This window comes from Vanellus vanellus (assembly GCF_965231255.1).
Source record: "Vanellus vanellus genome assembly, chromosome: 3".
In the NCBI taxonomy this organism is placed as follows: Eukaryota; Metazoa; Chordata; class Aves; order Charadriiformes; family Charadriidae; genus Vanellus; species Vanellus vanellus.
Window position 1 is genome coordinate 46090509 of NC_138907.1, and position 14741 is coordinate 46105249.

Here is a 14741-nt window from a genome sequence, read left to right on the forward strand (position 1 = left end):
TTCATTTCACTTGCATCTCATTTTAATGAGAATTTGCCTCTAGTGTTTCATTAAAGAGGAAGGAAAACCTGCCTTTCGTGTGGTTTTCTAGCTAATTGCCGATTATAGAGGAATTACATAATATGATCACAAAACATGCCTCTAATCTCAGTCTTTTTGACAATAATAAACTTTGATATGAAAAAGGATTTTCAGTCCTTGGTAGATGGTGTACAAATTTAGGTGCTGTGCGTTTAACACTGCATGTATGGCTTAGCCTACTTTAAGAAGAAAAAAAAAAAAAAAAAGAAAGAGAAAAATAAGAAAATTAAGTTCTGCATTCCTAACTTACAAATACTCTGCTTTCTGTCCTCCTGTTCAGGAACCCTGGGATGCACAACACATTCCAGCGCTGTTCTCTGCTTTCTGTGGTCTGCTAGTTGCACTTTCTTATCACCTCAGCAGACAAAGCAGTGACCCATCTGTACTGATGTAAGTTGCCTGCAAATGTTATTTATTGATTGCTCTGTACAGCACACAACCAGAGTGATGCCTGGGTTTCAGAACCGCACAGACTGTCTCCCAAAAGTATACTGTGGTGAGGGGGAAGTTCCTCACCGTGTCTGCCCGGTTGGTATCAGTCCTGTAAATAAATGAAGTGCTGCAGTCAGATTACCAGTAAGGCTGGTGCTCTTTAAACACCACTGTCCAAATTCTCTGAAGCAGATTTCACCCTCTGGGAAATTGTGTGCTTGCCATGTTGCAGGATAGCGATTTAGTTGAGGGGGCTCTCGGGCTACTGCAGCTGCAGGATGTTCGTTGGGCGGCACCGTGGCAAGGAGAAAGGGTGTTTGATGTGCTGGGAAGATGGCTCAATTCCAGCTCTTGCTGAGGGCCGCTGTCAGTAGGCTATGCCTCCCTGGCATTAACTTCTTTCTTCTCTGCTCTGACACAGTCTGCTAAAGGTACCTGAGGAAAGGTAGTGTGTATTAAGAGCTGCCATTGAGAACAAGGGAGATCCAGTCCCCAACGTTGTCATCTGCAGGTTGAGGTAACATGAGAGAGGCCTGTAGATCCATACCTCAGGGGCGACAGACAGGAGTTTTCATGTGTGGGAACTGTGCTATATGGCTGTCATGGGGGCTGCAGTGGACCACAAGCAGCTGGGAATCTATGTATATGGCTGTGGGATTAAGCACGAAAAGGGGTTTTGTGCAGCTTGTATAATTGTGCCAGCTGACATTCTGTTTGACAGACAGCTCAGGCTTATCCTAGAACAGTGCAGAGGGCCTGTGAGGAAAGCCCCAGGTTCTTTCCTTTGATTCATGAGGTGCGTTGCGCTTGTCTTGAGGTGAAGCTCTTCAGTGTATGAAGATTGTACTAGGCGTGTGGTAAGTCAGGGTAGTTGGGCGCACAATTCTGTAATGAGGAGAGGGTGAGGGGAAGTGGAGGGCTTTTTACGCCATTCAAGATCATATTTGAGGAGAGAAACTTGGGAAAACGAGGATTCTGATGAGGAAGGAAAGGATATAGGACACTAGTAGAAATATGGCATCCCAGTAAATCTTAGTGAAGGCTTAAGAAATTCTTTCTTTATCATCCAGAAGATTCAGGTAATCTGATATTTATACATTACAAGGTTCTGATGTGGCAAAGCAACAAGAACTGCTTATATCTATTGCCGTTAACTTTATCCAAAGTCTACTGTGTCTGGCACCGATGTAAGTTACACATCAATCAAACTTTGTGTAGCTAATGTGTAGTTCACTGGCTGCTACAGTATGGAAGGAAATGAAGCTGTGTGCTGTATCGGGAAGATTTGTTTAGCCTTGGAGTAAAATCTACACAGGTAAATTGCAAATCAGCATGGAAGTGTGAGCTCTTTCAATTTTGAAGTAATTTAAATGTATTCTACTCTCCCACTCCCCGGGAAGGATACACCAGTTCATTAACTTCTTTAATAAAACAGAAACTTGTCTTTCCTTAAAACTTTTGTTTTAAGGAAGTGATATTAAACCATTAATAACATTTTAAATTTAGCTATCGATTTCATAACGTTCTTAATCAATTTTTCAGCAGCTGAAATGGTTGTTAAATATCTTAAGATTCAAATATGTGTACACCATCAAATGTTTATTGTGCAATCATGATTAAAATGTATAATCCTTAGAAAAGGTTTAAGATTATTTTTTTTTAACAGCTCTGAACTTAATTAAAGGAAGTTAAGGAGACTGGAAACAGTATTTAAGGGATGGCCTGTGCCATAAACTTCAAGATGGAGGAGGAGGTAACACATAAATCTTGAACTGAGAATTGATATACAATTTATACAGAAATAGCTGCTTTGGCCTTTCTAATGTGGGTCTAAACAGCTCCCATAGTGGTTTCAGCTTAGCTGAAACTTTAATAAGAGGCATGAATGGAACAGTACCCTCTGGCTGATTCACATTGATTGGACTGCTGAGACTCCTTAACATTTTGACAAGGAAGTTCTGCCCTGATCACAGCTAGAGCTGGTTTGTGTCAATCTCCAGATATACAGAGATAAGATAGCTACTGCATACACGAGGAAGGAAATCTGAGGCAGTTTGTTCCTCCTCCTCTGTCCCGCAGGAATATTCATGTTAGACATGTTCAGAAGTACCCTAACTAGTTGTTTTTTTTTAATAGGTCCCTTATTCAATGTAAATATGTTCCTCACTTTCTACGTCAACAGTTTGAAGATTCATCAGCAGATCCACTCCCAGAAAAGATGAGAGAATCAGTGGTAAGACCTTTTCTTTCATTATTTTCTGTTCAAAGCTTTCTCCCATCCATCTTCCCCACTGAGGAACCTCTTAAATATTCTCATTTAGTAATTTAAATATTTAAATTGTAAAAGGACAGAAAATGGGAGGATCTCTGTCCTGTTCCTTTAAATCTACAGATGGAAACTGAGAGAAGTACTTCTAGATCTTCTCTCCAGTGAGGCCGGAAGGGAGAAGGGCAATGTTGCAGTTTTCCTTTCTGAAGGGTTCCTTTGAAGGACTCGGCAACATTGATTCCTTAATATAGTTGATAGGAAACACACTGTTAGAGCTTGGGGAATGAGGTATCTCATCCTGGTACCCAGAGAGCTAATGCAGGTTCTGAGCATAGAGTTACAGCCTGGCAACCTGGTGTGTACAAGGTAGGCTGGATTGTTCAACAAGCGTTCAAAAAGGTCAGCAGTCTTGCCAAACTCCCTGTCTGTGTTGGAGGGGGACGGGATTTGGTCCTCAGAATGAAGTGTGTTTAAACAGCCCCGATTCATTCCTTTTCTAGGGCTAGGAGTTGACCTGGTTTTCAGGAATGCCTTTCTCTGTACCAGGATGTACACTTGACTGTATGCTCTCCCACCCCAGCCAAGCCAGGTGCAGCATAGACCAGACTTGGCACCTAGAGATGGGAGAAGCATGTGAAACTTGACTAGTATGAGAGAGGGAGGTACATACCTGGTGCAAAGCGTTGCCGTCTCATTCTCACGTCTTTGCTTGGCAGGCTGTTTATGTCCTACTGCCTGGCACGTAGCGCTAAGTTTGTGTCAGCTTATTTCCCGCTTCAGCTTAAACATCTGTCCTGGTTCCGGCATGGATGGGGTTAGTTTCCCCGAGGAGCCGGCAGGGGAGGCAGGTATTCCATCCCACGTGCCCCGTGCCCAGCGATAAGGGGCGCGAGCCGGGGAGGGGGGGGCAGTCGCCACTCGGGGGCGGGCTGCGGCCGTGCGGGTCCGGTCGGTGCGCTGCGCGGCGGTACTGTAACCGCGTTCTTGTATTCTTTCATCGGTGTTATTGTTTTTCTTTCTTCTTCCCTTTGGATGTTCTGTTAAATTACACTATTTCAACCCACGAGTTTTGCCTTTTTCTGCCGATTTTTCCCACGGCTGTGGGAGTCGAGCGAGCGGCTGTGTGGCTCTTTGTTGCTGGCTGAGGCCAAACCACGAAAACATTCAAACTGACCCATCTTCCTTTTTGTGTCTTTTTATATTAAAAAACCTCACTAACTGTTACGCAGGTGAGGTTGATTTTTATAAAGAGTTCACGCGGGAAGATCGCCGAACTTCCAGAAGTATGAAGGGGTGTTTGACATTTCTTAGAGTCCTGAGCTGTCCTGCTTCCCGGCTGTCAGACAGCCCTTCCTCCTTACCGTGACCCTAACAACTGCATCTGAGCATGTGCAGTCTAGGCAGTTATTCCTAAATTCCTGAACACTTGCAGAAGCAAAGAGCGTTCAGAGTGCCTGGAAGACAGACTGTCTTTTTTGACCCTTAGGCATGACCTGAGAGACCGTAGTGCCTAGTGGAACAGGTTGCTAGGGCGGTAGCTGGCCTGGACTCCAGATGTCCCTTCAAAGGGATGCATCTATTCTATACATCTTGTATCATATTTGTTGGGCATTTTATAAGGCGTTACACAGCCTACAGTTGATCTCACTCTACCGATGTTTTCTATTTTTCTTTGGTAAGCTTCTGCTTAGATTGTTATTTTCTACCATGTGTAATGATATTTTAAACTGCTTACTCTAATAAGGCCTGCATAAGATTAAGTGATGTGTCTTTTTCTGGTTGCTTGTATTGAACTACAGTTTATTGCAAACTAAACTGTTTGCAACAGGATTGCACTGCAATATGAATGTCCAGCTAGTAACAGAGTAAAAAAAATAAAGTATTTATGTTGAAGTTTTTCTACATTCTGTGGTATTTCTGGTGTGGGGGTTATTGCCACAGTTCATTGTTCAATATATTCATCAACGGCCTGGATGAGGGGACAGAGTGTACCCTCAGCAAGTTTGCTGATGATACACAACTGGGAGGAGTGGATGACACACCAGAAGGCTGTGCCGCCATACAGTGAGACCTAGACAGGCTGGAGAGTTTGGCAGAGAGGAACCTAAAGAACGGCAAGGGCAGGAACTAGAACACAAGAGCAAGTGTAGGGTCCTGCACCTAGGGAGGAATAACCCCATACACCAGTACAGGTTAGGGGCTGACCTGCTGGAAAGCAGCTCTGCAGAGAGAGACCTGGGAGTCCTGGTGGACAACAGGTTGACCACAAGGCAGAAATGTGCCCTTGTGGCCAAGAAAGCCAGTGGTCTCCTGGGGGGCATTAAAAAGAGCATGGCCAGCAGGTCAAGGGAGATTTTCATCCCCCTCTACTCAGCCCTGGCGAGGCCGCACCTGGAGTGGAGCCCGGTGACAGGACAAGGGCAAACGGGCACAAGCTAGAACACAGGAAATTCCACCTCAACATGAGGAAAAACTTCTTTACTTTGAGGGTAACAGAGAACTGGAACAGGCTGCCCAGAGATTGTGGAGTTTCCTTCTCTGGAGATATTCAAAACCCACCTGGATGCATTCCTGTCCAACCTGCTGTAGGTGAACCTGCTTTAGCCAGGGGGGGTTGGACTAGATGATCTCCAAAGGTCCCTTCCAACCCCTACCATTCTGTGATTGTCAGTCCATTGTTATACATGAGTACTGTATGGCAGATGTAATGGAAAGCTGCTTGTTCCCCCATATTTGTATCCCACTTGGATCTTTTGTTGATAGTGCCCTTCTTGGAGCAGTACAGAGTCTGATCTGATCTGTTCTGCAGATGGAGCCTTGCCAGGGGACTGAAGCAGTTACTGGGGCTGTCCACTTAACTGGTTTCATTTCACAGTGCAGAGGGAAACCTTGAGCAAGGCTTCAATATATTTAAAACAAACAAACAAAAAAAAAAACCCAAAAGAATGAACAAATTCATGTCTAAGATCCTGGCTGTATTTTCAAAATGGAGTCATGCTGCAGACTCTGGACCTATTTTTGTGTCAGTAATGTGGACAGGGACCTGATGCCTTATACTAACATATTTACCATGTGGTTCGAATACACTTGGGTCCTTGAGCCACTGGGGCGGAAGATGCAGAAGCGCAGGGAGGACTGCGGTGGGATTGGCCAGACATAGGACTTCAGTTCTTCTCTTCACCATGTGTCATTCCTGTCATGTTTTGCCAGTGTTCTTTTTGTATTTAATTGAGTGGGATTCCTGGCACCTTTTGCTTTTCAGGATGTACCTGGTTTTGGAACTGGTGCTTTTCTGCTCTGTACATTTGATACTCCGTGCTGCTGCTGTTGCTGCTTTAGACAGAGGCTGCTTTCCTTCAGTGTTGCTGGAACTTGCTAGTTCTTTGCCTTCTCTCCCCCCACCCCCCTTCTGTCCAGGCTTCCCTCAATCTGTATAAAAACTGTAAGCAAATATGTTTGCTTACAATGTCAATTAGCAGTGCTAATTCTTCCACACTGGGAGATCTCTTGAAGAAAGAGAGGGCAATTTCTGATTAAAGCTGGCTCTTTGTCTAGCCCCTGTGTTATCTGGTACTTATGTCTCAATTAAGCAGTAACCAGTTCGCCAGGAGACTCCCACTGTTATCTCACAGTGCTGTGCTAACAGAGCAAGTAGGGAAGAATTGAGGCAGGAGAAAATGCATGTGCCTCAAGTCTGAGGAACACAGTCAAGCCACAGTCTCTGCTGACTTGCTTCAGCAACAGCTGTCATGTTTAGGATGTAGGACTCGGTTGACTCCAAAAAGCCAATTTTAAATAGCTTCCAGAACTTCTGCAAGGGGATCTTCAAACAGTTCGGAAACCAAGTGAAACAATATGTCGGTATTTGAAGGAGATTTCATGGTGGTAGTTCGTTTTTTCCTCTTGGGGCGCTCCTCTGCAAGGAGAGTATTCCTGACCCCCTGCCAGTGGCAAGAGACGGCAGGATGCAACACAACAGCCAACCTTGCCCTGGTCTATATACAGAGGTTTGGTCTACATAACATGCCGTTTAAATAAGACCCATTTTAAGCAGAAATTCTGAGGTGTACGGAACCAAATCACCTCCTCAAGGAGCTGAAAGCAAACAAGGTTAATATAGAAAATTAATGTGTTGTATTCTGTAGTTGCTTTGCATTGATTTTAGGAATAATAAATACAGCATCTCTAATGTTTAGTTACATGACCTTTACTATTTTCCTTTGCTTGAATAGCTGTGTAAGAATTGCCAGCTTTGGAAGCCTGAATTATAAAGCAGCTGTGATGGATAATTGAGCATTCAACTTTGAGAATGGAGCTTCCTACCATTATAATTAATTTCTATAGGCATCCACATGGCTGATTACTAGATTAACCAGTGGCCTGAGGGTGCTAATGTGTTACATTCAAACTCAGCTTCCTTCCTGGCCTTTAATACAAACATTTAGATAGCTAGTAAAAGGATTTGTACAAAGCTCCAAAAGCATAATTGAAAATAATAATAAAAAAAGTGCCACTATAGCATATTCTGCTTGTAAAATCTCTGAGGCATCAAATGCAGTGATGTTGATTTGAGGTTTCTTTTTCCCCTTGAGTGTAAAATGGAGAAAAAAGAACACCCGCTTTCAGCCCAAACTATAACAGTGATTACCTCTCTCTGTAGAGATTTTTAAGTACGATCAGAGTTTAACTTTTCCATGTTGGACCAATGGCAATGAAGGACTCAAGCAACACATCATAGGGCTATTCAACATTCAGTTCATAAGTGCCTGGCCTTGGGAACGGAATCCAAAATCCTGCTTTAGTCAGTTGGGTCTAAATGCAGGACGGGGAGTAGGCACGTGCTTTGCAGGAGCTAGCTGCCTTCAGCAGGAAGGGTGGAAGCCACAGGTCCGCTTGCAGCAGCCGGTAGGTGGATGCCCAAGGTTTTTTCCTGGAAGGTAGCTCTGAATGCCCCTCAGCCAGAGAGATAGCTTCCCAGGGACAGCTGTTTCCTAGGGAGGCCTGGGCACTAGGCCACAGCATGAAACAAAAGCAGTTAATGCTCAGCTTTGTTTTCAAAGGAGAAAACCCTGAATTTTGTGAGAAGTTTGAATGTGTTTGCCACATCAGGAAGGAGTTCCTGTGAGGAGCGTTTTGCAAGTCAGCAGCTGAGCAGTACATTTACATTTTGAAGCAGTTCAGTGCGAGGGCAGAAGGGGCAAGCCTGGGCGTATGTGATGTCTTCAACTCTTTAGATGCTGCCAGAGTTGGAATGCAATTATCGAATTTGGGTTTAAATACGTGAATAATAATCATTGCTTTAAAAACATGGGCCTTTTCCTGTATGGGATCGTCAATGTGTCAAAAGCAGTGAGAGCACCCTAAAAAGAACACTTGCAAACTCAAAGACGGGAAAGGTGGGAAATACCAGTCCTGTGCAATATAATCTGTATAATCTCTTCTCTTTTGAATGTAATCTTTTGGAAAGATTTTCTTTAGTGACTTGGCACAGAGTGGAAAGTTAGCATGCCGCCTCTCCCCAAAATGTCCATTATTATAATCTCTGCTGATTTTACAGCTAAATTCTTAATATTTGATGTAGTTCTCAAAATGACGGCTTCTTCAGTCACCTGATTATGAGTAAGAAGTCATTTTAATAGTAATCCTTTCTGGTTGTGGAGAAGAGCTTGAAAATATGATTGGAGTGTGTTTTTGGTTTTATAAGCTTGTTTTAGATTATTAAGGAGTTGGATTCAGATGTGCAGAAGGTGATACTTGATCAAGACTTTTGATAAATATTCACAAAAGGGCTGAAATAGTGCCATATAAATCTGGCATTGCTTATCTTTCTCGGATGCTGAATTTTACAAGCTAAATAGTGCTGCTTTATGTAGATTTTTATATGCAACATCTTTAAAAAAAATTGGAAAGGTTAAGAAAAAATTATTGCCATTACAGGCATTGGTAATAATTCCCTTATCCATCTTTATCAGGGTTTTGATCATGATTTTTCAGTACTGCTCCACATATTAAAACCACTTGAGTTAGAGATGGATACACAACTCTGAAGTGAGAGAAGGTCTGAACTGACTGGAGAGGACCTGTGGGGACAGGCAGGGATCAAAGGTTTGTTCAGGAAAGAGAAGGCCTTTCCTGTGGTGTCCCTCATGTTGCGGTTCTCCTGTTGCATACGACGGCCAAGAAGCAAGGAGCACGGCCAGCAGGGCTATGTTTTGGAAAGATGGTTGGGAAATGTTTGGAAGACCTAAGTCTGCTCCTGCACTTTCCCACCTATAGTCCATGCGGCGTACAGGGCTGTCTGGAGAGGGCACAGCTCTTGGAGGGGAGGGAGCGCTATTCTTTTGGAGGTGTGTGATCCTGAGCAGCCTGAGAAAGGGAAGGAGGGTGGTGATGGCTTGAGAACTCAGCTAAACCGGATTGGAGTTTCCTGGGACAAAGCAAAAGTACTTCTTGAGCCTGAAGGCTTTTTAGTCCTGCTGAATTTCAAAGGCCTGCTGCAGTAAGTGGAAGTGCTGATGCTTGTGACCTTTTACTAAGAAGCATCTTTCGTAACAGGGAGTGATAGGCAGCCTAAATATAGCGGTTGCTACCAGCTTCCCCTGTAATTCGCAACCCTTCTGTTGTTCACTTGTTTTACTTGCTTTCTTTTTATTTCCCTTGTTCGTAGGTTTGCTATCCTGTCATTATTTTAGTTTTCTTTCTTTTTCCTCTGATGAGATACGTGAAGACTACCTAGATTGCAGCGCCAGGAAATTGGATGAGCTTCTAATTCTAATAAAAGTGTTGCATTTCACATGTTGTTTCTAGATGTCTTTGAATTAAAGCATAAGTCAGTTTCTAAACCAAGAGCTACAAATAGTTACTGATTTGATAACTTAGCAGTAGTACTGAGTGCTGAACTTAAACGCCCCTCTCATAAATCTAAGATGAGATTTTCATTTATTCACAAAGACTTTTGGGTGACCTCTGAAGTACAATTCAAAGATCGCACAGCTCACAAGCTATCTTGTTTATTTGTTTACTGAGAATGACATTTTAATCACAAGAAAAACAGGCTGGAAGGACAGTGATATTTTCCAATCTTTAGAAACAAAATTACTCCTACCCGAGTTATAGATCTTGATGTAAAGGCAGACGTGTCCTTTCATTATCATTCAGTGACACTAGAAAAAGGCCTTGTCTGAAATCCATAAAGTCTTGTCGAAATTTGGCTTCCAATACAGAAAATGAGAGAATGGGACATGTCACTTTAGAACATAATAAATGTATTAACTTCGTGTCTCTAAAGACATTACAGAAAAGCATGAGTCATTTCAGTAATGCAAGAGAGAATGAATCTGAAGGAATCTTAATGCTTGCAAATAGGAAATGGAACCAGAATTTTGATTCCCCAAAATAAAAAAGTCATAATGTAAGAGAGTTATATTCCTTAAAACAGGATCAGACTCAGTATGAAAATGTATTGCTTTCATTTTTCCAATCTTAAAACTACGTTATTTAAAAATGTATTTAAAATTAGGCACGATGAATTTAAATGTGATTACTTTGACAAACCTAGAGTGTGAAGAAATAATTTCCCAAAGCAGAGTAGAGAAAATACTTTTGTATTAGGGAGATTAGCCTTATCACAATGCAGATGGCGAATAATTGAGAACAGAGTTGTTTACTTTGGTTAAAATAGTATTGGCTTCCTAATTTTGTATAAAATAATTATTTTCACAGAAAGAAATCTTGAAATCGGATCTCATTGTCTGTACAGCGGCTGCTGTCCTGTCATTTGCTGTCAGTGCCAGCACCGTGTTTCTATCATTAAGGGTGGGTATCTGTCCTCCATGGTCGTCGTCCCCCCCCCCCCTCCCCCCCCGTATTAATCACTTTTATGTAAAAACACAGGGTGCTTTAACTGGAAAGAATAGAGATTGTGGGAAGAGAACTTAGTGAAAATCTATTTACTAGTCATGACAACATGATGTCTCTTTCCTTAAACATCTGCATATCCACAGCTCTTTTATGATATGGATCCTGGGGGACAGAATGAATAAGCCTGATCACTTGCTTTTTTTCCTCCAATTAGGGAGGAAAAAATTGGTTAATTGTGTGTGCAAAATACTTATTTCAAAATCCATATCTGCCTGTTGAGTCAGAGAGTTTGAACATGGGAATAAAAATTCATCACACAAAAATACAATTATAGGAGCTGTTAAACACTGTTAAAAAAAATTATATAAAAATGTTGTTTGCAAATTATAACCATGTTTTGTTTTTTCTGTTTTGGCCCAGCCATTTCTCAGCATCGTCCTGTTTGCTTTAGCATGGACTGTGGGATTTGTAACGCATTATGTACTTCCTCAGCTTCGCAAGCATCACCCCTGGCTGTGGATCTCCCACCCCATACTTAAAAGCAAAGAGCACCAGCAACGGGAAGTGAGAGGTTTGTAATAAAATCTTTTATGAACAATGGATGCAATGACATGCAGCTTGTCTTCATTTTTAAAAAAACAATACAGAAGGAACAGAGCAGGGAGAATAAATTATGCTTTACATTTCCCTCTTTTGATTAGCACGCGTAGCCCATCAATTCCATTTTTTCCTTCCCTAATCACCAGAAAATGTGTGAACCTGTAGAAGTAGCCTTCAGAGACCACTGCACAGAAGGGCTGAGACTGGGCAGGCACCTGTGGAGATTGTCTAGTCCAACGTCCCTGCTCAGAGCCGGGTCAGCTACAGCAAGTTGCTCGGGGTTGTGTCCAGCTTTGAATATCTTCAAGCATGGAGAGTCCACAATCTTTCTGGACAACCTGTTGTAGCATTCAATCATCCTTACACTAAGAAAGGTTGTTTTGGTTTTTTTTGGTGTTTTGTTTGTTTTTTTTTTTATTCTGAAATAGAATTTCAGTTTGTGCCCATTTCCTTGTGTCCTGTCACTGGGCACTACTGAGAACAGTCTGGCTCTGTCAACTCTATCCTCCCAGTTGGGTATTTATACCCCCACAATGCCCCCAGTCTGGTATTAATAAGATGCCCCCTGAGCCTTTTCTTCTGAAGTCTAAGCAATGCCAGCTCTCCCAGCCTCTCCTCCTATGTCAAATACTCCTGTCCCTTGATGATCTTGCTAGACTTAAGTGACCTTTCACAAACCATCGTCTGATCTGCCTTTTGCTTTTACATTACAGTACTGTTACTTGCTGTGTTGCTTGATATGTTATAGTTCATGCTTAATACATTGGTATTTTGTATAATTTAAAAACTTAAATCATAGATGAAATGGAGGCAGAATTTTTTTCTACTTTCTGACAGATAACTATACGTCATTTGAACAGCATGGGTAGTGCAACTTAGAGCTCTAATTTCCATCATAACACTTTTAGAGAAACATTAAAATTGAAAAGAACTGTAAAATTTTCTTGAAGATTTGTTCTTGCTAATGTCTGCTGGCTTCGGCAGGTAGTGCCTTGCTACATGCGAGTATCGGTAAATATTTTAGTATGTCGAGGTCTGATTTTCTGTTCTGATACACTTATTTCTGCAAGCAGACAGTGTACTTTGAGAAGCACAGCTTTCCCCCCCTCCCAGCTCTCATCTTGCCTTTGCTACCAGCCAAAAGCTTGCTTGTCATTTCTTGATGGATCCTATGCCTTAATCATTCTCAATATATGTTCCTGAGGTGTTTGAAGACAGCGTTGTCAGAACACAGTCTGCTGAGGGATTTTAGTCTGTTCTTCAACTAGACAACAAAAGAGTTCAGATCACTTTCTGCAAAACCATGCATTAAGGATTTAAATCTTTTTTAAAATAAACCACGTCTTTCAAAACGATTACTTTCCAAACAAGGCTTGGGTATGAAAAAAGTACCCAAGAGACTTGATTGAAGGTTGCCTTTTAACTTTTACTGCATTATGCCAAGGGAAGTGTAGTAGAAATCTAAATCTGATTAAGGATGATGCCCAACTGAAAACACTGTTCAGGGCTTCCTCTCCCTGATAATTGTAATTCTGATGAATACCCAAGTTTTATTGTTTGTTACATCACTTAGTCATAAAAGACTATTGTAGGACTTCTTTTGCTTGTCCTGATTAAGTCTGTCTTCATTTGTCAGAAAACATTGTTTTCCTAAATGCAACGACTCAGCTTTTGAAAAGGTTGAGGGTAGAGATCTGCCAGACTGATGTCCACAGATGGGTTTCCTTCTGCTTGGAGATCAGCTGCATTTCCCATGCTGCCTGCTACGGGCAACAGGCTTTTTTTCCTTCTTCTTCAGTCCTTGTTTTGCATGAGATCCATTTCCACACTTTGGGCTTAAGTGTTATTGCAATGTATCTGGTGTTGTGTGTTAGATAACAAAAAATATATTTTTTTTTTTCAGTCCCTTAGGCTGCTGCAGAGGCTTTTTATCATGTTCTGAGATGAGACAGGCTGAGGAAAATATTGTGTAATCCTTTGATGGATATGTCTGACAGGCTGTCTTCTTTCTTTTACCCTGTAAGAAAAATGTAGGAGCTGAACTTAAAGGTTCCCTGTTTGTATAGAAAGAGAAGCTTGGAAAAGGACAGTATCCTGCAGTTGTCAGGCATGGACAATGAAAGGACAAGTACACAAAACAAGATGTCTGTGAGGAGCTTTTACTGCTTAGAATTTCATTTTCAGCTTCCTGATTTTTGACAAGTGTAGTACTATGGGGAGACGAATGATTGCTTGCAATTAGACGAGCAGCTGGTAATGACAATTCACAAGTTTATTCCTGGCTTTGTTTCATAGACTCTGGATGAGCTGTTCAAACTTTCAGACCTTCCACAGAACAGCAATTATCAGACCAGTTCTCATGATGCTTGTATGAGATAACTCATTTATTACTTGTCATTGTTTTGCCTGACTGCGGGAAGAAAGGCTGAGGTCAGGATGTTTGAGCTTACGGTATAATAAATGTGTAGAAAGTAGTGCAGGACTGAGTAAGAAAGAAACCCTGAATCACCAGAGACTATTTTTTTTTCTTCTCCTTCCTCCCCACCACTGCTTTTATACCCCACAGGTTCATGTAAACCGTTTTCAAGTCACCCACATCTTTCCCTGAGCTCCCTCTGAACGTGAGCTCTATTTCTCTCTCTGCATTGTCTGCACACATCTCTTTCTGCTCCTGCAGATGTGTACATCCTGCAGCTTGATGTGTACATCTCTTTATTCAAGCTTAAGCTCTTACACAGAGCCCAGATTTGGGCAGCTGGATGAAGTTCTTGAGTGGAGCTCTGTCCTGGTTTCAGCTGGGATAGAGTTAATTTTCTTTCTAGTGGTTGCTGCGTTTCAGATTGGTATGAAAGGAATGTCAATAATGCATATTGGTTTAGTTTAGCTACCTGATATTTATACTATTCAAGGACTCTTTTCAGCTTCCCACAGAAGCTGAGAAAGAGCATAGACAGAAAAATGGAATCACCAGTGGAATATTCCATACCATAGATGTCGTGCTTGGTATATAAATGGGGGTTGGCTGGGGGGTGGGAATCCACAATCACTGCTTGGGAGTGGGCGGGGCAACAGGTCCTTGGGTGGTGAGAGTGACTTGTGTTGTATTATTTTATCTTATATATTCTTTTACTGTTGTTGTTATTATTATTTTCCTTTTTCTGTTATTGTTCTATTAAGCTGTCTTTATCTCAACCCACGAGGCCTGGGTTTTTTTCCCTTTCCCCTTCTTTTTTCCCTCTTCTCCCCCCCCATTCTGGGGAGAGGGGGAGAACTGCACAAGCAGCTGTGTGGTTCTAGCTCCTGGCTGGGGTTAAACCACGACAAGCTCTGAGAGCAATTTTTAGTTCAAGAGGAGGAGAGAGGAACGGAGAATAACAGCTAGGTTCCAAAACGGACATTTTGCTGCACGTATGAACTTTTAGGAGGTGGCCTTTAGGTAATAAGAGGAGGAAGTATTTTTACGTTATAACAAGAAACAGAAGTTGATCATATTTTCTGA

General features: G+C 42.0%; 1 protein-coding gene across 1 annotated transcript in view; it reads left to right on the forward strand.

Annotated features, from left to right (window-relative positions):
- PCNX2 (pecanex 2) overlaps positions 1 to 14741 on the forward strand; it is a gene marked incomplete at its 3' end in the record, with an annotated part of 160028 nt that overhangs the window by 67867 nt on the left and 77420 nt on the right. The window contains exons 16-19 of the mRNA XM_082480798.1: positions 362 to 471; positions 2650 to 2746; positions 10505 to 10597; positions 11063 to 11213. Coding sequence (XP_082336924.1) covers positions 362 to 471; positions 2650 to 2746; positions 10505 to 10597; positions 11063 to 11213 — 451 coding nt within the window. The remainder of the gene's footprint in view (positions 1 to 361; positions 472 to 2649; positions 2747 to 10504; positions 10598 to 11062; positions 11214 to 14741) is intronic.